The sequence below is a fragment of the Cheilinus undulatus genome, linkage group 5 (assembly GCF_018320785.1).
Source record: "Cheilinus undulatus linkage group 5, ASM1832078v1, whole genome shotgun sequence".
In the NCBI taxonomy this organism is placed as follows: Eukaryota; Metazoa; Chordata; class Actinopteri; order Labriformes; family Labridae; genus Cheilinus; species Cheilinus undulatus.
Genome location: NC_054869.1, coordinates 39,089,369 through 39,117,316, shown reverse-complemented (window position 1 = coordinate 39,117,316; position 27,948 = coordinate 39,089,369). Strand labels below are relative to the sequence as shown.

The window sequence follows — 27,948 nt, the reverse complement described above, 5'->3', positions numbered from 1 at the left end:
TAGCCACTTAGCAACAGAGTAATTAAACACTTACAAAACAGATACGTCCTGCTCTATCCTTCGCTGCTGCTGCTTTTCTTTCCTCCCTCTCTCCAAACTATCAGGATCAGACTCCGGGTCCAACACGTACAGGCGTATATCAAAATTCGCCGTATTTTACTCAGTTGGACTGGTTCATTCAAAGTTTTCAACTACTCGCATAACAACATTAGCCACATTGGAGGGGCGGGCACAAAACATTGAGTCCTGCCGCCGGCCAGCCTCCAAAAAATCAGCCAATTGGAGGAAAGCAGGTCCGACTGACACCTATCCACACAGACTCAGTGCTGTGATTGCAGTCAAAGGTTCATCTACAAAATACTGACCGGAAGGGGATGAATATTTCTGCAGACCCCTATTTTACATTATATACTTTTTTTTCTGGAAAAAAAAAAAAATTATATTGACCATGCTTGATGTATAAAATCAGTAAAAAGGTAAAACATCCGGGGGGCTGAGTACTTTTTATAGGCACTGAAAATGGTTATGATTGATTATAACTTTTAAAAAATACATTACTGTTTTGCAGAATAGGATGTATTACTTTTATCAACCTTAACTGAATCATTTGTTATTGGAGCGTGCAAAACTGTTTCTTAAAACAGTAATTTGTTTCACATGCTGGGCACAGAGACCTACCACATCCCATTTTCTCTGTCAGTTATTATCAGTGAATTCATACAGAGTTAAGACAGTTTATGATTTCAGTCTTAATTTGTCCTGAAAAATGATCATGACAGCATATAGACACACTCTTTGGAGTCACCACCAAGGGTCAGTATCAAAACGCCTGCAGGCAGACTTCATCACTCGCTCACTTTAAGTCAGATTGTTTGTATTTGCTACCCCCTTTTGACCAGTAAATGTATGGCAGTCACTGACTTTTTAGACAATAGCTCAGTCTAGAGGAAATGGAGGATTAAAGTCCTGGTCAGACCAAAGTAATAGAGGTTCACTTCCTGAGTACTATCAAGATGCCTTTCAGCAAGGCACCAAATCCCCAACCGCTGGCACTGTGGCTATAGATTTTTTTCTCAAAATTGCAGAAAACGCAGGAATAACCTACACTGAGTTTGGATCTTTTCAACGCTTCTATAACAGGATAGATTCTCTGTCATATCTTGAAGGTCTCTTCTTTTACTTTGTTAATAATGCCACATTAAGAAGACAAAAGCCATTTTTCCAATCTAAATTACCCATGAGAGAAGGGCAAAGAAGCTTTGCTGCAGGAGGCATAACATGACTAAAACTCTGATTAAAAATGTCTGTCCACATCTTTTCTAGGATGAACACTAGAGTAAGAACAACTGGAATAGATTTTTGATCATAATAATAGAAACTAAAAACAAAACTGAAATGGGGGGGGGGGGGGGGTGTAAAAATCCATGATGTTTCTCCACATTTCAGTGTATATTTACCTCCTGAGACCCTGCATGTAAATATGAGGACACTACATTTTGGCTTTTTTTAAACAACATTTTTTTTAGAACTTTCAAGGTAACTGTCTGGAATTTTTTTGAGAACTTTGAGTAAGTTGCTGGAATGCTGAGGTTTGCTGTGAAATTTGGCTGGAATTTTCTGGACTTTTTTTTAAAAATATGTATATTTGAATTGAAGTTGGGAGGTTTATTTGTATATTTTGGGGATTTTTTAAAATGTATTTTTTTTTTTTTTTTTTACATTTTTGGTGGATTTTGCTTTGATGATTTGGGGAATTTCCTTGAAATTTTCCAGGACCTTCTTGGGAAATTTTCTTTGAATCTTAAGGCCTTTTCAAAAAGTTTCACTGAAATGTTGAGGGCATTTTTAAAACAATGTTTTAGAATTTTCACGTTAATATCTTGGTAATGTCTTTGAATTCTTATGGAATTTTTTTTTCTTAGGTTTCAGAAATCTCTATTTTAAATGAAATTTTCCAAGACCTCCAGAACTATTGATGGTGAAGTTAATAAAATATTAATGGGTCAGTAATATGATGTTTGTTTGTTTGTTTGTTTTAGTATTATTAGTTTCTAAAGTTTTTTTTTTTTTTTTTTTTTTTTAGGTTTCAAGTAGCCAGAAACCAAAATTCAATTTTCTTCCCAAGAGTGATATAACAGGGATTTATCAGGGCCTGAACACCAACCTCAGAGTGAGGAACCTATTGTATCTGTTATTATTATTCTGTCAGAATTAAGAATTTGGGAGATTTATCATACTCAGAAACTCACCAAACTTTCCCAAAAATGGTCCACCAATAAAAATGTTCTTACTTTGATGGAATCATGCAAGTCTATATCATGTTTGGGGCAACCATTTTGAAAGTACAGAAAGTGCAGTATAAACAACTTTTTGTCAAATTTTGTTATTTTCCCCAATGGACAAGTTGGACATTTTTATGAACTAGTCTGTGGGATTGTCTCTGATAGTCTCTACATTTTTTTAGTTATTCTAGATAAAACTTAACTCAAAAGTTAACAAAAACTTGAGTTTTTGGCGTAGGACAAGAATGTGACTGGGGCCCAAACTTGGGATCATTTTTACTACTTCCTGCGGTGTTTTCTGCACAATAATTCCATATAACTCCACAGTGTTTATTTCAATCATGATCAAACTTCACAGGGATGATGGCACGTTGACCCTTAATACATTCATGCATCAATATTATTACTTTATCACAGCGCCTCCTTCTGCCAATCAAAATTTTCTTCCACTCAATTTGTATTCTTTCTCAAAAACATTCAGCCCCCACACACTATTCAAACTAGGCCTATGATTTTGGGTCAACATATGGGTCATCATCAGACCTACAAAAAAAGCCTCTTGGATCCATGCCCAACAGGAAACCCTCCAGCTTCGTCTAAATTTCAAAATATGGTATTTTTGGTGGTGCCAAATGACTTTGACCTGTTGTAACTTTGGTATACATTATGTCTGGTTCAGTTTCTGGTTAGACAACAGTATCACATTGAACACACCTATACAAACATCTCATCATAGTGCCCTTTACTAGCAACAGGAAGTCACACAGTTAAGCAATTTCTTTACTTCTCTTACATTGTTGAACCTTTCAAGCTCCAATTTTTAAATAAAGGCCACAAAACACTGACTTGTTTCATTAAAGGGTGCCTTGGTGGCAATGGCGACCGTTTGATACAGGAAGTTAGTACGACTGTCATGAAACATCTAATTGGCTTCAGATCTCACATGTATAATCAGGGTCTGCCCCTCTACACAATTAAATGGTTATTTCTTTGTTTTGCTGAAGCACCACCTACTGTTAGCAGTGAGTACCAGCTCTAACCTAAAACTTTGCATCTTTGAATATAACATGATAAAAGTCATCAGTTCTGCAGTGATCACTTCTACATATTTGCATCTTTCTTTGTCATACTGCCATCTTTATGCAAAGTGCAATAAGCTCATCATTTTGACTTTAAAGACAGTCCTGGAAGGATCTATGTAGTCTCTCCGCTGCTGCAGTTTACCGCTTAGTTTACAACAATCAGGCTTCATACCCCTGATTACACTGCACAATGGCATGCAATCAGGGTGCATGAGCCCTTCAGTGCTGCTGCTTGCAGTTTTTGTATGAAATACTCCTGTCTTGTCATTACAGATGCATGATATTATCAACATACTGTTTCGGCTTATATTATCTAAAAAAAGATTTTAAAAATTCATCAAAAGGCTATTATTATTAAATCAGGAGAGACTTAAACAAGTGGATAATTATTAATTTTATAAAGTGTGATGAAAGAGAAATGTGCAATGTCTGGTGATTAGACTCTACGTGATGATGTCTTCATCAGGTAGTGAGGCCAGTCCCAGGATAGGATAACCCCCTTATGGAGTCTACACACTTGTGGTGGTTTTGGTGATGAGGGATGCAGGATCAGAAGAGGAGTGGACTTCTGAGGAGCTGGACCGGGACACTGATGAGATGGCTTGGATGAGAAGACAACGAAATGCAGGATGAGAATGATGAAAAAACAAAGCAAATGACCTGTGAGGATCTGGACCTGATGTTGATGAGCAGGAATGGAGATGGCTGGGGTGGAGGAGAATTGCAGCATTAACACTGAAACAAGGCCGACTTCGGAAGAGAGGAGGACAGATTTGAATATGACAGCTGCATTTATTTATTAATCATTACTTAGACTCAAAAATCATTGAGGGTGTGCCCTCATTTACAATGACGTCGAGCATATGAAGAAAGAAAATGCATGATATCAGACTTATTCAAAAGATATAAAGTACACTATCAAGTCAAAGGGGCTCCATGCAAGATTTAGAAAAATATCAGTGTAGCGACACCGCCGGCCATTAGGCGAACTACAACAATATTGTGTTGCTCGTCCACAACGGGACGCTCCTTGCTCATGAACGAGCCTCCGGTTTATCAGCTGATACACACGCAGACCAAGATGATTTACCGGCATCGTGTTTACAGAGGAGGTGAGTGAAGTAACACTTAAAAGTTCCACCAGCTAAAAATGAAAATGAACAAAGCATATTTGAACCTCTAGTGCGGACACGGCACAAAGGCTATTAAAAAAGGACGATATTTTCGCGACATTTCTATGAATGAACAACTTAGCGACTTAGTGCAGCACTGACCAATTTAATTGTCTTTTTACGTGTGTAATGTGTGATGTGTATTGAATGGGACGCGTTTTAGAGCAGAAGCAACAGGGCTAACGTTGCTTAGCTCTGATAATGGTGCCTCGACCACGGATATCAGACAGCTGACATTATGTGTTGAAGATATTTTACAAACTAGGTATCAAAACATAAACTCAGTAAGTTGAGTCCAGTGCCAGGAAGGAGGAAAAAGATGAAATATTATCCGGAAAACACTAAATGAGTAACGTGACATTCTCGTTGTTTGGATAGCATCTTTGTAAGCAAGCTAACGTGATGTAGTGTGTATGGTTTAAACAACATGAAACACTACATTGTATTTCATGGTCCAGAGTGATGCTTTACCTTTTCCACGGAAAGACGGCCATCTCTGGATCGGTATTTATCCCGAGCGCCGAGCGTAGCTCCCTCTATTTCTCAAATGCTCCATCGATATTTATCCTCCATTTCCCCCTGCGTCGGTTACACTCTCTTTTAGCTTGACGGGCTTCAGCAGATAAAACCGTCTTAGTTTTTTATGTTTTCGAGGAGTTTGTGTGGGTGTTTGGGCTGAGCTAGCCGGTCGTTCACTCGCGGAAGCAGCCTTCTCCATTCAACACGCCGTTGTCAGGTATAAACAGAGCAACGGGGTGCGCGCATTACGTAGTACCCTACGTCACTTCCGTTGAGATTTCGCGGAAAATTCGGCCCGAGTTCTTCACAGAGAAACGACTCCATAGTCTTATACAGGCAAACAAGGAAGACATAAAGAGCCTCATTCTTCACATCGGGGTAAAGTGCGCACCATTGTTTCCTCAAAAGTGGGAAGTTTTAAAGCAAAAATCTTACATAGAGCCCCTTTAAAAATATAGACATCATATCAATCAGAAAGGCAAATCTTCAATGTTTTATTAAATGTGTTGAAAAAGCAATGCCCATCCCTTTCTTCACCAAAAAGGAGAGCATTAAATTAGATAGATAGATAGATAGATAGATAGATAGATAGATAGATAGATTTGTTAGGTTAATGAGTAACAAAGAGACACCGACACGTCTTGAAATCCCTTTTGCACGATTTTAAGAAACATCTTTAACCGGCCATGATTTCCGTTACGTCTTTCTTTTGAAATTATGAAGTCAAAATTTAATCTGCACCTTTTATCAATATTTTTAAAAGTATCAGGAAAAATGTGAATGAATCACATCCCAATGTAATGTGGTCCAACGTGGTCCTGGGGGCTGTCTTTAACCTTACATCACTCCATCACACGTTTCATAAGCGGTCTTATCCTGTCAAGATGGTTCACCTACAGCGACTGCAGGTATTCTCTGGAAACTCAACTTAAACTCAATAATTTCTCGGTTGGACCACTGCTGCCAAATAAAGGGGCTTCTCCCAGATAATGATATGATAACCGAAGAGAAACTTAACGTGTCGGTGATAATAATTTTGCGTGCGAAACAGAATTTAAGCAGATGCGGAAGTAAGCTACAGTATAGTATCTTGATGCCCACGTGAGTTTCCGCCCACCCTCATCTTCTGACCAATGAACGGAGCCGGCTCTGCATCCTCCAGGGCCGCTGGAGTTAGCGGGAAACCCCTGTGGTCTTAACACATCAAGTGGAAACTGGATTTAGCTGCTGTCTCTTATAAGAGGTCTGTCATTTACTTGGTCGAGCGTTACATTCTTACATTTTAATTTCGAGCATTGACATAACGTCAACCCACGTCTTTCTAGCACCGCTGCCCTGACTGCTATGCTAACATCCGGCGCTAGTTAACATTAGCTTGCATGATTGCTAGCTGAGACACTGTGCTTCATGCGACAGGAAGAAAAACGCTGCTGAATAGTAAGAGACAAAGGGCTACTGCTACCTGGCAAGAAAAAAGGCTGTCAAAATGAGTCGGTTTAATTTAGACCGTTTTCGTTTTGACAAGAATGAACCGAAGATTAACAAAGACGACGACAGCAGCCCCAAAAGTTCAGAATCTGAAAAGGAGAACAAACCAGGTAACGTACACACGACTTTCATTAACTCGCTGTCAGAATGACCATAACAGCATAAGGATGTGTTTTTTAATGTCCATCGGAGCCTTGACATAGTTGCATCCCCCGGAATACTATCAACAAGTTACAGTGAGCCAGACATGCCACAACATAATCCACCTGTACAGACAGGAGACGCATGGTGACGTAACGCTATCAAACAAGCAATTAATGACACCGAGGTCTGGGCCTTTTACATGACAGCCGTGTTTGATTAAGACAGTCAAGTGGCTTATAAGAATCAAACAAGGATGCAGAGTTGTCAGATATGTAAACTTCAATGCCTAAGCATACTTGTAAACCAAATAATATAGATATATATTTGGATATTATGGCTAGAAAAATGTAACTACATATTTTAAAATAATGCAGTTTCTGTTATTTTACTGATCGATCCATCAAAAAGTACTCCAGTTTTGAAATAAACTGCCCTTTAACAGATACACATTTACAACTCATGTGCCAGTGATTGGTACTTAAAGGCTACCAATGTATTTGTACAATTTGTTGATATAAGACAAGAATTTACCCCAGATTGGATGACTTCTATTTTTGTTGCTGTTATCAAAAGAGGTATCATTTTAATCAGTTTTGTAAGTAGTATATAGAAAGCCTTTTAACAGAGTGCTGGCATGTGTTTTGAAAACCCAGATAGTGTGATATGTTTTAGATTAACTCTATTGATTGCTTTATTAAAAATAAACCATGGTACTTCATTGACTAATTTTGTTTTCCAGCTAAGATGAAATCTGTCAAAGCTCTTGCAAAGACCCACAACAGAGGAGTGGTTTTTGAGGATGTCGATACAATAGATCTGGAGGATGATGAACCTGTTTTCAAAACCAAAAACAGAGAACAACGAGCCATTAAATCCACGTAAGTTTCTTCTCAAATGACATCACTTGACTTTCTTCACAGCTGTGCATTTACATTTCTGCACTTTTCTTAGGAGTCCAAGGAAGAAGTCTTCAAAAATGGCAGCTCATGATGACACAGATGATGAAGACCAAGATATGGAGGAGAAAATGAGCAAACTACTGGAGATCTTTCCTCAGCTTTCAAGGACAGAGTTACTGGATGTGAGTTGAAGCATTGCACTTTTCCAATCATTCCATAGGAGTCAGCTGTAATTTTGACACGGGCCACACTGATCTCCTGATGTTCACTGTTCAAAGCTACTTGCTTGTTACTGCTACTGTTTTGTTTCAGGTCATAAGCAGCACAAGCACTCTGGAGGGGGCTATAGCTGCATGTATTTTTCAGTATGGGGACAAAGAAGGTAAATTATTACTTCTGTATTATCTTCTGTATTAGAACATTTTGTCAGTCAATGCTCTATCACTGAGATAGAGCATTGAAGAGTAGAAAATCCCTCTAAGGCATTTTAGCAGGAAAAATAAGGTTTAAGTTTTGCTTTTTTATGTTGTACGCGTACCAATTACATTATTTTTTGTATCTGTTCAATTGCTTATCAATCAGTCAATCACATTGCCGCTATCAGTGCATTTAGGCATGTAGACAATCTACTAGAGTTCAAACCAAGCATCAGAATGGGGAACCAAAGAGATTTTTGTGACTTTGGCTGTTTGTGGTCTGGCAGGCTTTCATTTTGCCTCCCTTGAATTTTGAACCAAACATTCAAGTATTGCAGCAGAAATCAAGACTCATCGGATCAGGCAACATTTTTTATGTGTGAATTGTACCTCAGTTCCCTGATTCATGATTTGGTGTATTCTGAGATGCAGAGATAACTTAGTTGTAATGAGTGGTAATTAGAGTTATGTTGCCTTTCTATAAGCTTAAACATGTCTGGTTATTCTCCTTTGAACTCTGCCATCAACAAGAAGTTTTGGCCTAGAGAATTTCCACTCACTGGATAATTTCTCTTTTTCAGACAATTCTCTGTAAACTCTTGAGAAGGTTATGTATGAAAACCCCAGTAGATCAACATGTTGTGAACTACTCAGACCATCCTGTCTGCCACCAGTGATCATAACATGCTCAAAGTCACTTCAATCACCTTTCTACTGGGACTGGGTTGAAAAACTGATTCTGTGATTTGGCTGGATTCTTGTTTTTTAATTAAATATGGATTCATACAGTCGAGAAAGTGATCTTTACATAAAGGACTGCTCTGCTTCCTGGTGGCTCCTCGCACAACCAGTTTCAGAATTACGTCGCACACACTGCTTGAAACTTGACCTGCACTCACCTCTAAAAGCTTAGGACTCTGGTTCAAGGTTTTAAATGTATGCACAAGTATTTTAACCAAACTTAGAGGAGGTTATCAGGCTGCATGTTGGATTAAAAAACTTTAAAGAGACAGACGAGCTGGAAATAGGATGTGCTTCATGGAAATAAAATGTTGTGCAAGTCTGGGGTCGACTTTTAATGCCAACTTTAATATTTTTAATGCAAACTTAATATATTTAATAATGTGCCTGGTTGGAAGGTCCCCAGTAATGTGCTTTAATTCAATGAAAATCTCTTTCATATTGAAGCAAAATAGTTTTTGTGACTTAAATATCTCTGAATTAATTAATTAACAATGTCTACATAAGTAAATGCACTAGTTTCTGCTGCATGATTGACTGATTATTATTAGGGATGAGTATCGAGAACTTGTACTGACATGGTACCAGTACCAATCCATCTGGCATGTTTGACTGGCCACTTTCAAAGATATTTCTGCAAATCATTTATGATATCCAGACAGACAGCTTTTGTTCTCCTGCGGACTAACAACACACATTTATTTCCTCTCAAAAGTATTGATTCTGTACCAGTATAAGATAAAATCCGAACGTAAATATTATAAGTAATTGTGTTGATGAGCATTTGAACAAGTATATTTAATGATGATTTATGATCTGTGGGAATAAATGGACTTTCAATCTTGGCAATCTTCTTATGCTAGGTCAAAACCTAATGAAAGATATTTTACTGAACCACTTGTCCAGGCAGAAAAAAGTAACAAAAAATAAAATAATAAAAATGAGAAAAAGTCATGGTGGTGCTTGACAAAAGGAAATTGCACCTTCTTATTTTTCCACAGTGAGGTGGCTCATTCTCAAAACAACTTTGGCTGTTTTTTTCTTTTCAGAAGAAAATAAAAGCAAGAAGAGAAAGCAGGATGGGTCCAGCAGTTCTCAGGACAGCCAAGAGATTCCTCCCAGCAAGAAGAGGAAATCATCAGTGGTAAGATTACAAGAACAAACTTTACTGCAAAACAATAATGGACTCATTGTTGAGATTCCACCCAAATTTCTAAAGCTGTTTTAAGTTTCTGTGTTATTTTAAGTGCATAAAACAGCTTGGGTTTGTTAAAGCTGACTTTCCTGATCTGATCAGAGGAACACAAATGAGATTTAAATGATGGCTAATGAAGAAAAAAGAGACAGAATATCCTGTGAAAAGATTATCATGTCAAATGTTTTATATGGTTATTGAATAAAAGGTCTTTGCAAGTTTTACGGCTTTCCCTAGACAGCCAAATTGAGCATTCTGCCCGCTTTTACTACTTATAGTGGTAAGAGACCCTTTCATATTTTGGGTCTCCTGCTCTCTTTTTTAAAAGGCTTTTGAAGATGAAGATGATGCAGACAGAAAGCCAAGCTTTGAGAAGCAGGAAGCCATGGTCCGAAGACTGCAGAAGAAGTTTCCTGATCTTGACAAGGAGGTGAGGACACACAAACACTTAGCCCCTGTTAGAGAAATATCATGGCAGTTCATACTGAGACAAAAAGTTAAGCCTCTCTGAATATGTAAATACTATTTTTAATGTAGAAACAGCACCTTAGGCTTATTTTTGGCCTTAGTTTTTCAAACAGTACCATGAATGGCCAAAGTCAAAGAGATTCCACAGCAAACAAAGTCTGTGATAGAACATTTAGGCCATATATCGCTCATGCCTAGGTTTGGATAACATGTAATGATGGGTCAATTTTTCAGTGGCACCAGGTTGGTTGCATTGTGACTGGTGGCTTCACTCATGAAGTTCTATGTCTCTGCATTTTTTTAACTTGTATACTGGTTGAACAGGTATATTGGGCACTGCCAACCTTTCCGGTGGAAAAATAAATCAAAAGTCCTTCTATGCTTGATTTTTTTTGTCACTTCAAACAGTAAATGTCCCCTCTGGTTTATTTTAGGAGCTGCGTATGGTGTTACAGGAACATGATTGGAATTATGAGTATGCTATGCAGGCTCTACAAGTCTTCTCAGACCCAGGTAACACAACAGTTTTCATCTAAATCCAGACATTTGTTCACTGCCAACATGTATGAGAACATTTTAATTGATTTTTTTACTGAATTCAGCCTACTGTGTCTTTGTCGTGTTGTCAGATAGTACCAGCTTCAGCTCCAACGAGGCAGAAGAAGATGATTCCAGATTGAATAGCAAAGAAAAGTCACACAGTGATCACAGAGAGTCGAAGAATCACAAAGACCGTGAAGATGACAGTTCAGATGATACAGACGCTACAAAGGACAGCGAAAATGAATCTGATGATAGTGAAGGTCCTGCAATCAGAAGTAAAACTTCCACTCTGTCTTCCTGGCTATCATTAAGTACCCCCCCAGTGTCCTCATCAACCTCTTTTAACAAACAAACAACTACCTCTTCCTCATTGAAGTCATCATCCTCCTCCACAACTCAGACACAGTCCAGGTTTGTCAGCGGGACCACGATAGCCAAGAAGCAGGCAGCAGAGAGTAAAAGGAAAGCTCGGGCATCAGACAAATACGACAGCTCTGGAGGTGAAAGTGATGATGATGAAGACGCTGTTAGCAGTGAGTTTGAGGACTCAGACGAGGAGCTGAACACTAAAGATTCCGGCATGACAGACATAAAGAGAGAGATACTTACGTTTTTCCAGGATGCAACAATAGATGAAATGTCACTTATCGCTGGCTGCTCTGTTAAAAAGGCCCTGAAGATTGTGGAGCTGAGACCCTATGATAGCTGGCAAAGCCTGGTAAGTGTGTGTGCATTTATGTGGGTTAGGGTTGCTTAATACTAGAATTTTGACCTACAATACTAGTAAAATCTGGGAGTATGATACTGAATTTATACCAAGAAATCAAAAATTAAAGTCTTGGCCACTCCTAGTTGTTTTTGTGTCGATGAACAAATACTGCGGGCAAACTTCTGCACCAAGGGTGTAGTAGTTTGGAATTCTTCATTAGTTTAGTTTAGATACATTTTTAATGCTGGCTTTTTAGTTCCATTCAGGTTTTATTTTGCAAAAATGTTTTGTTTATGTTTAGTTTGTTTTAGTTTTTCAGCATAATTTGATAACTGCCAGGGGGAGACATGCTTTTAAAAATGTGCAAATTCATTGGCAATGTATGTTTGTACATTTTTAGGTGGTGTTTGAACTTAAACTGAAAGCAGCATTTGCTTAAAAATATGGGTAAAGAATTATAGTTTCTGTAAAGTTTCAGTTCCCTTTATGCTTTGAGAGTTGCTGGATACTGAAATCATTCAGCTGAACACCTGGAAAAGAACATTTTACCTGCGTTCATAGTATATTTACTTAACGAACATATTGCAAGTAGACATGAGACATGCCTGACAGTCATTGATTTGCAGAACTCTTCACTTCACAACTCTTCACACCTTTGTGCTGTTAAACTGTCAACAGGTTTTTGTTTTCTGAAAACCTCAATCTGTCAAAAAAGAGTAATGTTAGCAAAAATGGTGCAGATTGGTAAGACGTAGATGTCATGTTACAGTCGAAGGACTGTTAGAAAGGTACGTGGGGATTGGATTTTTGCCCATATCCCATGTGACATTACAGTGCCTATAAAAAGTACTGACCTCTATATTGACCATGATTGATTTTATTAATCAATCATGGTCAATAAAATTTGACTTTTTGCCAAGAAAAAAAAATACAAAAACCCTTTTAATTGTCAAAGTAAAAACAGTTTTCTAGAAATCAATGCAAGTTAAACAAAAATGTTAGTGAAATAAGTGACTGCATAGATATTCATTCCCTTTAAAGGGACTGACCTAGCTTAACTGAGGTCCAGCCAGTTGGTCTTAATAGGCTCATAATTTGTGAATGGGGGTCAACTGAGTGCTGTGAATGAGTCTCAGTGTTTGTAGTATAAAGACACCTCTGTCTGGAAGGTCCAGATTCTGGTTAATCAGTGTTCCTGACTACCATTACATCACAAAGACAAAAGAACACTGTGAGCAACTCAGATAAAAGGTTATTGAAAAGTGTAAGTCAGTGGATGGTTACAAAAATCTGTCCAGGGCACTGAAGCCAAAACGGTACAGATGGATTCCCACGTTTTTTTGCAATGGCAATTGTCCTTTCATTTACTTCCACCCACATCGATTGTTTATTAAACATTAAATTCAGATCATTTCTCATTACTGCTTAACCCTTAAAATGAGGAGATAAAGCATTTTAACTATCCATTGCTAAATATTGACATTGAGCAGTGCATGTTTGACTTAACAGAAAACCATAGCACAGTGCCATCATGACAACCCTGCAAGAGTCTTATAGTCTTAATTGTAAGTCTTTTTATGAAAGGTTCTATATTTTACAAACTGGGTGTCATTAATTTACATGAGTTCTATTACATTTAAAGCATCTTCAATCATTGTACTAAATACCACTGTGTATGACACGATGGTTACCAAATAGTTTGAATTAAACTGCTGTCTTCTTTCCTCTTTAGGTTGATGTTTTTCATAAAGAAAACGGGCTGTCAGAGGACTTACTGGTGGGCTGCAGAGTTGTCCTCAGAGAAAGAAAGGTTGTCCTGGGGCTTATGTCCAAATGTGAGACCATTTCTTCAAAAATGACCCAGCAGGTCGCTTCAGTAGTGGATGCAGGGACGGGGACCATGAAACAGCCCGATGTGCTTAACAGCCAGTGAGTAAAAATAAACATTTATAGTTTAATAGACAGAGTAAACCTGTTTCTTTTCAATCATTCTTACAAAGGACATGCAGTGTGCTTTTCAGAGTTAAGGACAGAACATAAAGAACCATTTGGACTATGCAAATGCCCAGAACAGATGTTACTCTGTGTTAATGCAAAGTGTGAGTAAGGTCAGATCTTACTGTTCAAGTTAAATACTTGAAAACAAAAATAATTTTGTAGTCTGCACAGTCAGCCCAGAAAGTTCACACTGTTATTGGATCAGTACTCAGTATCGGTCGATATCCAACACTTTGGTATCGGAATTGTAATGGGAAGGAAAAATGCCAACCGAGCATCCCTACTTTTTACAAGCCAATACAGAAATAGTTTGTAGAATTTTCCTGTTCTCACAGTAGCCTTTGCCTTGAGTTGGGTATCCACTTCTTGCTCAGCAGGCTCTTGTTTTGTCTTTCAGGTTCCAGCTGAAACCCTATCAGCTGATTGGTTTAAAGTGGCTGCTGCTTCTGCATGAGCACAATTTGAGTGGAATCCTTGCTGATGAAATGGTAAGGCATCTAGCGTAGGTCCTTCTGGAAGTGACATATTCCACTACCAATATTTGTGAGGTGTTGATCAAGATCCTAAAGTAAAGAAAGAAAGGATAATAGAGACCCTTTTTGTGAACCTTTCAAAGCTTGTGCAGGTGTTGTTTAAGTGTTATTTCGGCAGTGTCAAAGAGCTTTCTGTGTGGATATGGAACCATCCTGCAGGTGAATAAACAATCAGCCATTGGAAAAGGCTGAAAGAAAAATCAGAGTGACAGAATGACAAGTTAGATCTGTATGATTTTTGATGCTTCTATGAATGGAGTTGGATTTACAGGATTTTTAAGGTTTGTATGGGTAGTATGTCATTTGACACCCAGATGTTCAAATATTCTTTAATGCTGTCCACCTGGCTCTTTGTTCGTGATTGACTCTGACTCTTTCTCTTCATCCCTCTTCCTCTTTCAACTCTCATTCTCTCCTTCTCTCAGGGTTTGGGGAAAACCATTCAGGCAATAGCTTTTCTGTCTCAACTTTACCAGAATGGAATTGAAGGCCCTCACCTCATCGTTGTGCCGGCTTCTACACTGGGTAACCATCCTCACACTCAAACTTGTGACCCATCCTAATGTTACAGGTTCTAATAACTAAAGGCTCATTTATGCTCTACATTTGATATTCATATAGCTATGAACGACACTTGTGTTTACTTTCTCTGCATTTCTGCACGCTCTCTAGAAACTTACAGACACAGACCAAACAGTGCAATACCTCTGGTAGTCATGTGGGTAGTGTGGAGTAACGTAGCCAACAGTAAAAGCCAGAGCAGCAAAATACAACAATGAGACAGAAGCTTTTGTGTAAAGATTGTGTGAGCTGTTAGAAACTATAAACATATATGTGATAGCAGGGCAGCGTAAGGTTAGACAAGTAAAACAGAAAAGTTGAGTTGTGATCAGACAGGAGCAGGATGTTAGTTGGATGGCACCAAAAAAGACATGGAGGTCCACTCTAGTGGTTAACTATTCTGATGTCCACTCCACAGTGTGGGTTGCACTGTTTAAAATGAAAACATTTATTTGCATAAATGAAGTAAGCATATAGAGCATTTAGATTTTTTAAGCAAAGGGTATTTAGAGTAAGGGAATGTTTACAAATAGGATTTTTTAAGACTTTAAGATGTAAAAAGAAAATCTGTTGATGTAGTGTCCATATCAGCCATAGTCTAACATTAACACTCATCGATCATATTCCAAGAGTAACAAGGCAACCTTATTCATAGAGCGCCAGATAATTTCAAAGTGCTTCATAGAGTTAAAATAGAAGAATTATTACAATTACTGTATTAAAAGATGCTTAAGTCCATGCACAATAAAGTGCTAAACTAATGCAGAGGGCACATGGTAACCATCCTGCGTTCTCATTAGGGGTGAGACATTCAGCTCAGGAGACAAAACCAGATATAGGCTTGTGAGACTGCGATGAGACTGGATTTTGCTCTATTTTAACTTTGATAACAGAATATATGACTGGAATTTTGTCTTTGGTTAAAGTGAAGTCATAAAATGCAAAGATTTTTTGAAAGGTTTTTACTATTAACCCTCTTACTCTGAATATTTTTAGTGAGTAATTAAGTAAACTTTATTCATATAGCGTATTTGAAACAGCTTTCAGCTGACCACAGTGCTTCCCATTTAAATCATAAGCAACCAAACAATACAGGAGATCATAGACAAGACACAACAACATGGCATACAGTACACATTCACTGAGAGGAAAATGTAGCTCAGATTGGAGAAGTTTTTCAGCAGTATTAAAAGCTAAGGAAAACAGGTGGGTTTTGAGCTGGGCCTTGAATGAATGTTAAGTGTTTGCACCTCTAATTTGAGGAGGATGATTGTTCCACAGATGTGGACCTGCCACTAAAAAAGCACAGTCACCTCTAAGTTTGCATTTCACTCGAGGGATGACCAGGAGGGACTGCTCAGAGGATCTGAGGGACCGAGATGGGGCGTATGGGATTAAAAGGTCTAATAAATAGGAGGGGGGCTAAACCATGGAGGGATTTAAAAACCAGCAATGAAATTTTAAAATTTATTCTAAAATCAACTGGGAGCCAATGAAGGGAGGCAAGTACAGGGGTAATATGCTCCCACATGTACCTGACTGACTGAAGGTGCTTCATATGGGTCAAGGAGGATCAGCTGTGCTGCGCTTCATCAAGCATAGATCTGTCTTACACTGATCATATTCGACGATATTTACAAGAAGTCAGCTGAAGCTGTGTGTTGTTGTGACCCAGAAGAATATACATGGCAGGTTGATTTTGTTGTTTCCCCACCACCTTAGCTGGTGTTGAAGCTAGACTGATTTGTAAAACTTAGGGAAAGAAGAAATAGTATTTTAATTTTTGTTTGTGCTGATTTTATTAACTCTGTTTTGCAGATAACTGGGTCAGAGAGCTGAAGCTGTGGTGTCCAACCCTCAAGGTTTTAGTCTATTATGGTAAGACTTCTCATTCATCTTTTTACAATAAAAAGTGTTTGTTTTCTTAAATTGTGCCCTGCAGTCAATCTAAGATGAGTCACTTTAAGAAAAAAATGTTTTAACCCATGTTCATAGTAGTAAAACAAGATTAGCTGCCTTTTATTTGCCAGTCTGAATGACTATAAATAAGGAAGCATGATAGTTTCCTGCTTTTTTGTCCGATACCACTAACATCTCTGATTGAATTTTTTTTTGCCCACTGCATGGTGCATATTACAATCAATATTTAACACATTTTTCTCTCTTTATTTCAAATGAAGAAGATTGACTCTGCATATGCTTTCTAAATATTGTTTTTTAAACGTTTTCTCAATAGAATTTCTATTTGATGAGTAATGAGTAACTTTTGGAAAATCTTTATTACAGTTTGTAATACTGATGAAAATACAAGTTTCTTGTTATCAAAAGCTTACTTTGTGATTAACCTGTTGTGTCTCTTTACAGGATCTGTGGAGGACCGCCGCTACCTCAGACACGACATCCTCAATGATGCTTCTGGGCTCAATGTTATTGTGACCACGTAAGCAAACTCAAACACACACTGATATTTTAAACCAATCTACTGTTAAGAACTAAATCAGTGAGGGTGACTTGGTGGCAATTAAGCCCCTAAAACAACTTTACTCTCACACTTGAATGCAAAATGAATGTTTTTAATGTGTTTTCTTTGTTTGGTTTGTACATCAGGTATAACTTGGCCATAGGAAACGATAGTGACCGTAGCCTTTTCCGTAAGCTAAGTCTGACATATGCAGTGTTTGATGAGGGTCACATGCTGAAGAACATGAACACTCTGCGCTACCGCCACCTTATGGCGATCAATGTAAGTGCACTGAGTAATGTATTTTCTAAATGTATGCTGGTTTCATTCCTCAGAGGTAATTGGGCCTTTGTCATTAACATCCTGAGGTTCTGTACATATCATGCTCAGGATGTTCGTCTTCTCCCTGCAGGCAGAGCGCCGCTTGCTGCTGACAGGAACTCCTTTACAGAACAACCTCTTAGAGCTGATGTCTCTGCTGAACTTTATAATGCCTTCAATGTTTTCGAGCACCACCACACAGCTCTCTAAAATGTTTTCTATGGTGAGTGGTTGTTACACTCTTTGCTATTTTTTGTGTAGATAGATACCGGCCTTGCCATTTGAGGCTGGATGGAGCAAAATAACTGCATGCACACCACTTGGAAATGCAGGCCTGCTCTGTTCAGTGTTGATCCTACAGTGCATTTACATGCATAGTTAAGGGGAACTACAATTTAGCCAGACTGCTGTCCTTGTTCTAGTATGCATGCACAGTAGAAGAATCAATTTATTGATGGGTGCAGGTCCACCTTCACTTCAGCGATATGTCCCCTTGCAGCTAGTTTCTATGGGCCTTCATCTGGTTGATTTCTTATCAAGCTATCCTTAGCATTTGCACTGTTCAGCTTCTAGGTCAGAGCCTGGCAAAGTTACGGAGTATTTGCCGAACATCAGGTTCAGTCTGGTCTGATTGAGGTTTATACATGTGTGAAAAATTAACCTTAAGCCGCATCATCTTGGAGAGGTAGTCTGACATAGAGAAGCTCAATTTACTATGGTTTCAGTTGAGCTGACATGTTTACAGGGGTTTCAAAAGTCCAGTTTTATTTGCACTAATACAATAATTCAACTTTAAATCAAGTATTGAAACATTTACAGTATACATCACTTTACAGAATTGTAAAGTCTCCTGGACTTCCACTGATCTTAAGTACCAAAGAAAACGCAATGACTGCCAGATGTATCACCAAGATAGAAAATAACAGTCTTTTTTCGATCTATATTGTAAATGTTGTTTGTTTGTTTTTTTTGTTAGAAATCCCACGAGGAGCAGAGCCGCTTTGAGAGGGATCGAATTTCTCAGGCCAAACTCATCATGAAGCCTTTTATCCTCAGAAGAGTCAAGAGTGAGGTGAGTTGCTTTAACAGGTCTGTGCTGTCTCATTTTTTGTTTGTTGAAGGGATGACATGATAACAGAATTTGAAACTTTGATAAGACACAGGTAGAATTCAAAGAGTATGCATGTACACTGTGTTCCAAATTATTATGCATATACTGTTTTTGTTCATTTTTCCTAGTCTAATTATTTAGACTAGTTCCTTAGTCTAAATAATTGGCATTCAATAGAATTTTTCAATCATCAACAACTACATTGTTATCTTGACTTTATTTGGCCAAATTATCAATGATATGAGTGGCATTTTTAAATTTTATTATTTATTTATTTATTCAAAATGGTTAAAAATGTTGCGTTCCAAATTATTATGCAAAAAAAGAGTTTCTAAACACTCAATTGTTTCTAAAGGATTAAAAGTGAACTTATAAGTCCATGTATAGTTTTATTTGCATTAAGGCCTTTTTAAGAGCTATCAGGTAGGTTGATTTTACTTGCAACAAAAAATAATTTATTTTGATATTTTATTTGTATTTTTTGTTGTAACTATATTACTACCTCTAGTTAATAAAAAAAATCATTTTCAGTGTTTTTTAATGAACTGGACTGAATTATATCACAGGTTGGATTAAATTATGTTTCATCTATTTACCTTCGCTGATTTTGTCAAACCAGACCTCAGAGAATTTTTATTGATGGCCCCTGTACTAGATTCATTAGACTCAGCCAGTAATAGGTCTTTCCACCAAGTGGTCCAGCTCAGTTTGGTGCGGAACAGCATGCATTTTTTTGCGTTTCCATTGAGCTAAAGTTGGAAAGAGTCCCAAAAAAACCAACCCATACCGTCCCACTTTCTGGCACCCTTTCATAGGGATACCAATCTTACCTATCCATACCAAAAAGGTGGAGCTACACACACAACAATAGGGGCTGCACTGACGTCACGTCAGCGCGCAACTCAGCTGCTCACCTCCGGGCTTCAAACACGGAAGTCTGCGCTGTGAGGAGCGGACAAAAACGGGAGAAGAATTGACTATTATCTGCCTAAATGGGAAATATTTGGACTTGACGGAGATCCAAACTGTTGCCTAGTCTATGGATGCGGCAAATTCTCACAGTACAGCTCTAAACTTTCATATTTTGTTGTATAAACTGTTCTAGACTAGATATGTTAACATATTAACATAGTGTTACAACTTAAACCATTTCTGTACACATATTCCATCAGCTGAGGATCTGTACTGACAGCGGTTATCATCATTAAAATGTAGTTATTTTTTAAAAAGCACTTTCAGCTGAAATAAAGCTGTTTACTGCTTATTCCCTACTGATTTCTGTCACTCATCCTTTCTATAACTCTGTGGCTGGACCAGCAGACTCACGCTGGCTGTGACTTCACATGCATAGCCTGTACAGCCCACCCACCAAGTGAGAGCACGGGTGTCTGTGGAAACGCAAACTATTTTGGAGATTACCGTACAAAACCGCACTGAATCAAACTGGACCCCCTGATGGAAACACGGCTTTAGAGAATCTGTGGAGAATGTAAAGAGGACTATGAGAGTCTAAGGTAATTATCAAAGTAGCTCGGGCTCGAACAATACCTCAGCGGTGCCACAGGCTGATTGCCTCCAAACCATGCTGAATTGATGTTGTCATTCATGAAAAAGGAGCCCCAACTAAGTATGGAGTGCATAAATGAACACACTTTTTAAAAGGTCAAAAGATTTCTTTACTATAATTCCTTTTTAAATTTGCATTTTGAAATGTTAGAATATTTGAAATGGTGGATTTTTGATTTTCATGAGCTGTCCACACAATTATCAAGATTCAAACAGGTTTTATTTGTTTAAGATAAAGTATAGGGAAAGAATTCTGCTTATTATGATATTTTTCTTATTGGGATGCAGCTGTAATAAGAGATATCCTCAAAAAATCCCCACTGTAAGTAGTATTTATTATCAAATGTCAATTGTTTTTCTTTTCCAGGTGCTCAAACAGCTGCCAGCCAAAGAAGAGAAGGTGGAGTCCTGCTCAATGAGTGAGAAACAGAAAGTCCTCTACCAGTCCCTCTTCCAGAGACTCAAAGGATCCACTAATGGCGAGAGTAAGTAGTCTTTGCTGATACCTGTTGTACATCAGAGTTTTATCAATGAAAATGTTTACTGAAACATTTTCCTTGCCTTGTCTGTGCAGAGCGTGAGTTGTGTAATGCCATGATGCAGCTGAGGAAGATGGCCAATCACCCTCTGCTTCACAGACAGTATTACACCACAGAGAAGCTAAAAACCATGAGCAAACTCATGCTCAAGGTTGGTCATTTATTTATTGAGTTTTTTCCCCTCTTTAACCTTTTACTTTCAGGTTTAGTCTCCCCTGCATATTGTATATTTTCTAATTTTTTTCTTGCTGTCTATCTCTTTCAGGAACCAACCCACTTTGATGCAGTACCAGCTCTTATTCAGGAAGACATGGAAGTGATGTCAGACTTTGAGCTACATAATCTGTGCCTGCAATACTCGTCCATCAGCTCCTACAAGCTTGAAAATGATCTCCTGCTCGACTCTGGGAAATTCCACCACCTCACAGAGTTGTTGGCCAAACTGAAAAATAAGGTAAACATCCATTCATCCATTTTCTGTACTGCTTATCCCGTTGGGGTCGCGGTTAAGGTAAACAGCTTAATAAATGTGAATGGTATATGAAGGAAGAGTGTGCTTTTCTCACAGAAGATTAATCAGAAAGTTCCTCTAACCCTACAGGGAGACCGAGTGGTATTATTCAGTCAGTTCACCATGATGCTGGACATCGTTGAAGTGCTGCTGAAACATCTTCAGCATCGATATGTTAGACTGGATGGATCCACGCCGATAGCTGACAGGTCTGAGTTGTACAAGACACTGAATATCTTTTAAGATTTATGCTTCCAGTCTTGCAATAATTTACCATTTTTGGACATAAAACAATCATTCTGATAATTTGAAACAAAATGATGATGTCATGACAGATTGGCTACATCAGTAAATTTTACTGAGATTAATAACTTTATCCTTGATGTTAATTGGCACCAGCTTCACTAAGATGAAGATGTCAGATGTCAGAAAATTATAGAGAGAAGCCCTCCATTCATTTATGATTCATCAAAAATGCATGAAATTATGTCTTAACGTTCAAATTTCCTGGGAGAGGCCATACATTCCCTCTTATTAGATGGTCTCTGTGCTGGGCAACCATAGTTCAATATACCAACTATTCACCAAACAGTAGGACTGTTCTGTCTGTCACATCCCTCTAAATTATATCCACTTTCCTCTTGCAGAATCATGCTGATTGATGAATTCAACACAGATCCAGACATCTTTATCTTCCTGCTGTCCACACGTGCTGGTGGCCTGGGCATCAACCTCACCTCAGCAAATGTTGTCATCCTGCATGACATAGACTGCAATCCATACAACGACAAACAGGCAGAGGACAGATGTCACCGTGTGGGCCAGACAAGGTACAGAGAATAACTGCCAGCAGTTGGAGAGAAAACATTTTTGATTTTTTCCATTGACTATAATAATAACTAGCATGTCTTGCTGTGTGTCTCAGGACTGTCAAGGTGATAAGGCTGATCAGTAAAGACAGCATAGAGGACTGCATACTGCAGCTGGGTCAGAAGAAACTTAAGCTGGAGCAGGACATGACCGCTGCTGAAGAAAGTAAGGAGACAGTCTCATTCATAAGCTCTGCATGAAACACTCATTAACAATTACTTTCATTTAATTTAACTCACAAGACAACAACAAAAGAGGCAGTCAGAAATTTTCCTCTGGTACAGAAGTGAACTGTTTGATGTTGTCCACCTTAAAGCAAAGGTTGGTTAGTTAATCAATAAGGACAGAGATCAATCCATATCCATCCATTTCTGATTAATGCTTTTCTAGCCAGGTTCTGGTGACTGAACTAACTGTGCAAGTGCACCAGAATAGCTACGCTAGTGAAGCTCTACTGATATTACTTCTGCTCATCTTGGATCAAGTTATGTGGCTAGAACTGTAAAAACATGGTGCTTAAAGCTGGAGCTCTGTGTACATAGATTAAATACATTTTAACCATCATTTCCAGGGATTGAATCCAAACTTTTCAACTTTTGTTTTATACAGGTGCATCTCAAAAACTTAAAATATCATGAAAAAGTTCATTTTTTGCTGTGATTGAATTCAGAAAGTCAGGCCTCTGTCTGTTCTGGATTAATCTCAAACAAAGTGAAATATTTGAAGGGTTCTTTTTGTTTGTTTTAATCTTGATGATTATGGCTTACAGCTCTCAAAAATCCACAATCTCAAAATATTAGAATATTACTCAACACCAGTCAAAAAGAGGATGTATGATGTTGAAAATAATTCTCATTTATGCACTGCGTACTTGGTCAGGGCTCTTTTTGTGCATATTACTGCATCTATGCAATTTGGCTCAGAGCCAATCAGTCCATGGCACTGCTGGGGTGTTAAGAAGCCCAGGTTGCTTTTATAGCAGCCTTCAGCTCGTCTGTATTGTTGGGTCTGGTGTCTTATCTTCCTCTTGACGTTTCTCCAGAGATTCTCTATGGGGTTCAGATCAGACCAGATGGCTGTCCAATCAAACACAGTAATACCATGGCCAACAAACCATTTTCTGGTAGTTTTGGCTTCACTGTGGGCAGGTGCCATCCTGCTGGAAAAGAACACCTTGATCTCCATAAAGCTGATTATCAGATGGAAGAATAAGTGCTGTGGAATATCCTGGTAGACGGCTGACAGCACTGACTCTGATAAAGCGATAGTGACTCTGACACTTGACAGTGGACCAACAGCAGTAGATGTCATGGTACCTCAACCATCGCTGACTGTGGAAATCGAAATCAGTGGACTTCAAGCACCTTGGATTCTGTGCCTTGTAGATTTTCCTCCAGACTCACGGATCTTGATTTCTAAATGCAATGCTAAATTTAGTTTCATTTGGAAACAGGACTGTGGACCACTGAGCAGCAGTCTGGTTCTTTTTCTCCTTAGCCCAGGTGGGACACTGATGTCATCCTGCACAACATAGACTGCAATCCAGTCAATCTGTGATTCAGGATTGGCTTGACACTACGAACAAGACATTTTTAGCCCATTTTCTGGACCCTCCTGTGTGTTACGGCTCTTTATACACTGACTCCATCCTCATTCAGGTCAGTACTTTGTGAAGCTTCCCTAGGTTCTCTGTCCTTCTTCTGAAGGCTGAGCTCATCCTGTTGCTTGTGCATCTTTTCTTACCACACTTTTCGCTTCCAGTCCACTTCCAGTGAAGATGCTATACAGCACTCAAAGAACAGCCTTCCCTTTCAGCACTAACCTGTGTGGTTTACACTCTTCATGGATGTCAATGATCCCGGGTGTCAGTGAGGAATGTCAAGACAGAGTCTTCCCCATGATTGTGGTTGTGTGTACTGAACCAGAGTAAGAGAAGTAACTGACAAGAAGTTGGACTTTATCACATTATTCTAATATTTTGAGATGGTGGTTTTTGATTTGCATTAGCTATGAGCCATAATCATAAAGATTAAAACAAAAAAGGTTTTGAAATATTTAACTATGGTGAACCCAGAATATATGGATATAAGTTTGACTTTTTGAAATAAACCACAGCAAAAAATGAAGTTCTTAACAAAATTGTAATTTTTTTGAGCTGCAGCTGTATTGTAACTTTGACTGAATTGTTCTTATTGAAGCGGTTTTTTAAAGGTCTTAAGAAGTCTTCGTTTTAACTTGGAGAATCTTGGGCATACCCTGTAAACTATGCACATGGAAATACGCGGTATCTTTCCTCAACTCCTGACTACATGTACAGTTCCTCAGTGCTTTATCTTTAAATCTAAAACATAGCATCATTTTATGTTTAAAATCCAGTACTTGAACTGATGGGATCAGACAGAAATCTCAGGATTCTTCCTGTGTAAACATGGTTTTATCTGTAGAATTCTTGGGTTCATGAACAAGAAGAAGAAATCCCTTAGAGTAGTAGGCCATGGATGTTGTGTATAAAGAAATAGCAGTGGCAAACTTAAACATGGCCCAGCATGCACAGTATAATGTAAAAGAAGCATGGATGCATGTGGAAAAAAGGATCAGAGAAGGCATAAAGAAACATCCATGTGCTGCAGTGATCTAGCTTGTTTCCTGCTTATTGTTCTGCCACTTTTTCGATCACTCAGTTTATTTTACCTGCTTTTTATCCTTCTTAATCACTTATAATTGAAAAAAATGCACTTCTGTTGTTTAGGTGGTGAGGGGACCATACCTGAAGACATGGCGTCTTTGCTCAAGGCCTCACTGGGACTGTGATTTCCAAACTTGAGACTGCACAAACACATTTGTTTGCATTCCTGTGAGCAGTCTTGAGCGTTGTAACTGAACGCGAACGTGTGTCAATACAAAAAAACTACTGAGAACCATATGCTGCCATGCAAAGATGTGTGGATATAATATCTGTCCACTGTTGGACATGGCAGCTGTGCCTAAAAACGTTCCACAGGTAGATTTTTTCTCTCCTACGAGGAGACCATCATACCAGGACAGAACAAACATTTGCCTTTCAGTTGTCATGTACTGTGATTTATTCAAGGCTCTGAGGTTTAGAAATCTGAAGGTGTGGAGGTCAAAGTTAGACCAAACTGCACTTATTGAAGTGCATTATTTCAATTCTCTGACCAAACAAAACAATCGATAGAGTCAGCAACTCTATGTTGTCTATAATTTCCATATTCAGGAAAAGTTACAATACGCTTGTAAGGAAATTGATGCCTACTAGCGGTCTAATGGGTAAGATTTTCCAAATTATACAAAGAAAATTGAGTTAACATCCCCAAAGACTCAAAGCACATAGAATTAAAGTTTTTAGCAATCCTTAATACCAGGGTTGCACCTTTACTTTCTAACAAGCAGCTCTTCTTGAAAAAACAAACTTCTGCCTTGAAAAGTCTTGCTGCTGTGATGCAAATTTAGAAGGTAGGCCAACTGCACTTCAGGTGTTCCTATTTTCCATTATTTCTTCTGCTACCTTACACAGATGTGACTGTTGTGCTGCATCTGAAAGTAAGCCAAGTATCTTTAAATGTTATGTATCATTTCAACCTGCTTTGTTTTTGTCATTTTTTTGTAATAGGTAGTTTTACCATTTTTCCATAGAAGAGACATGGTATTTTGGATGGAGTTAGAACTTAAATATTCCAAATTTTCTAGTGTACAAAAAAGAAACACGGAAACAAGAATGAGATAGAATGTACACTCATTGACGACTTTATTTGCTACACCTGTTTAACTGCTAATGAAATATCTAATAAGCTAATAACAAGGCAGCAACCAATTCATTTAGGGATGTAAACATGGTGAAGATGATCTGCTGGTACCAGACAGACTGGTCTGATTATTCCACTAACAGCTGATCTGCTGGGGTTTTCACTCACAACCATTTCTAGAGTTAACAGAGAATGATTTGGAAAAGACGAAATATCCAGTGAGCTGCAGTTCTATGGGCCAAATACCTTTAGTTGATGTCAGAGGAGAGAATGACCAGACTAGTTCAAGCTGTTAGAAAAGACTGAATTTACAACACTGAAGCAGATGGGCTGCAGCAGCAAAAGACCACACCAAGTGCCACTCCTGCAAACTAGGAACAGAAAACTGAGGCTGCCTTTTGGATGACTTGCCAAAGTTGGACAATAAAGAAAATATTGCCTTGTCTGATGAGTGTTGATTTCTGCTCTTACATTCACTTGTCAGGGTAAAAATAAATTAGTAGAAATATTGATCAAACATTTAGATTTACCCAATTTCACTGTAAAATGTGGTAAAATAAAAGGTACTGATGCATTTCCAATAAGGACTACAGGACTTTTGTCACCATGTTTGTTTTTTTGATACCTAGTTACAACCCACTGAAAACTTCGCCGTGACCCACTTTTGGGTCCTAACCCACCAGATGAGAACCACTACCTTAAATCACCTTTCTACCCCATCCTGATGCTTGGTTCGGCAGATCCTTTTGACTGTGTCTACATGCCTGAATGCATTGGTTGTTGCTATGTGCTAAATAAGCAGCTGAACAGGTATACAGAATATTTTGATTTTACTCCTTTAACCTGCCAGTCTGCAGAAAATATGATTTGATGAAGCAGCTGCTGCATTCATGTACTGTATAAGTAGCTCCTGTGATGTCAGTGTTAAACTGTTACTGTGTAAGGTTTATGAAGACATTTGTATGTTTTTAAGGTTCCTGTCTTATGAAATAATAAAGGTTGTAATAAAACTTTGTGGTTTTGTCTACAGAGACCTTCTCATCAAGAAAATAGGGATAACTTTGATCATGAAATCCTTGTGCTCTGCCAAACCGCATGAAAGTTGTGAAGTAATGAGGGCTGTGGTAAATAAGGAGTCAAAGACATTTTAAATATGAGGATTAAACTGTTAAAAGTGTATTCACCTGTTTGCATCTTGTTGCTCGATTGCTATGTACAGTCTAAACATGGGGATAAGTTCTTAATAGGTTTGTATTTCATAGATATAAACACCACTGGAGCTTGAGATATGTTTCTCAAATATTTAGAGTGCTTGAATTAATTTATTTCCGTTATCCTACACATCTTCTACTTAAAAGGCATTTGAAGAAATGATGAGTTTTTGCGTTCTGTGAGGTCATCAAAGTATGATGCATTTATCAGAATCAGATTTTGTTACCTTTAACACAAACACAAAATTTGACTTGGTGTTTTGGTGCAAAAACAAGCAGTTATGGTGTAAAAGGCAACTAAACAGCTAGTACAAGTAGTGTAGAAATAAAGTATATAAAAACTACAAATACAATACAGAAGTACGATTTAGGTTCAGAGCAAAATGACAGCGAGGTACAACAATTTTTGAAAAATTGCAGTCCAGTAATCTATATGGTGAATTGCAATTAATCTCCTTTTTTGTTACATTTAGAAATTTTACTGTTGGCTTTTAAACCCCTGTTGTTTAATTTTGGATTTTTTTTCTTTTTTTTTTTTTTTTTTTTACTATTTTAATGGATAAGTGTCTTTTCTGTTTAGAGGTGACTGTGGCTCAGTGTGTAGAGTCAGTTATCCAGCATTAGGAAGGTTGAGGGTTTGATCCTCAGCTCCTGCAGTCACATGTTTCATGTGCCCTTGAGCAAGATATTTAACCCAAGTTTGCTCCCACTTCTGTACCGGTGTCATGTCAGGGGTTATGGATGCATATGACTGGGATAAGGAAACATACTGATGACCAGTTCTCCATAGCAACCTCTGCTGTCAATGTATGAATGCAGAGAGAATGTAGGTTTGACCTGTGGT

The 27,948-nt window shown here is 38.2% G+C and overlaps 1 protein-coding gene across 2 annotated transcripts; it reads left to right on the top strand.

Annotated features, from left to right (window-relative positions):
- The first annotated feature begins 6,199 nt into the window (after positions 1 to 6,199).
- On the top strand, positions 6,200 to 26,996 carry smarcad1a (SWI/SNF-related, matrix-associated actin-dependent regulator of chromatin, subfamily a, containing DEAD/H box 1 a). Of its 2 annotated transcripts, none has more exons than XM_041787810.1 (23): positions 6,200 to 6,298; positions 7,427 to 7,565; positions 7,639 to 7,768; positions 7,899 to 7,968; positions 9,793 to 9,887; positions 10,267 to 10,368; positions 10,841 to 10,919; positions 11,036 to 11,667; positions 13,391 to 13,587; positions 14,054 to 14,144; positions 14,615 to 14,714; positions 16,569 to 16,628; positions 17,115 to 17,190; positions 17,358 to 17,493; positions 17,624 to 17,755; positions 18,509 to 18,604; positions 20,577 to 20,694; positions 20,784 to 20,899; positions 21,014 to 21,202; positions 21,350 to 21,468; positions 21,907 to 22,089; positions 22,185 to 22,294; positions 24,879 to 26,996. In XM_041787810.1, the coding sequence occupies exons 2-23, from the start codon at positions 7,432 to 7,434 to the stop codon at positions 24,938 to 24,940; spliced, it is 3,027 nt and encodes a 1,008-aa protein (XP_041643744.1). In that variant the 5' UTR covers positions 6,200 to 6,298; positions 7,427 to 7,431; the 3' UTR covers positions 24,941 to 26,996. The 2 variants fall into 2 exon arrangements, with proteins under 2 accessions (XP_041643744.1, XP_041643743.1); XM_041787809.1 differs by having other exon boundaries at positions 6,204 to 6,653.
- Positions 26,997 to 27,948: the final 952 nt, after the last annotated feature.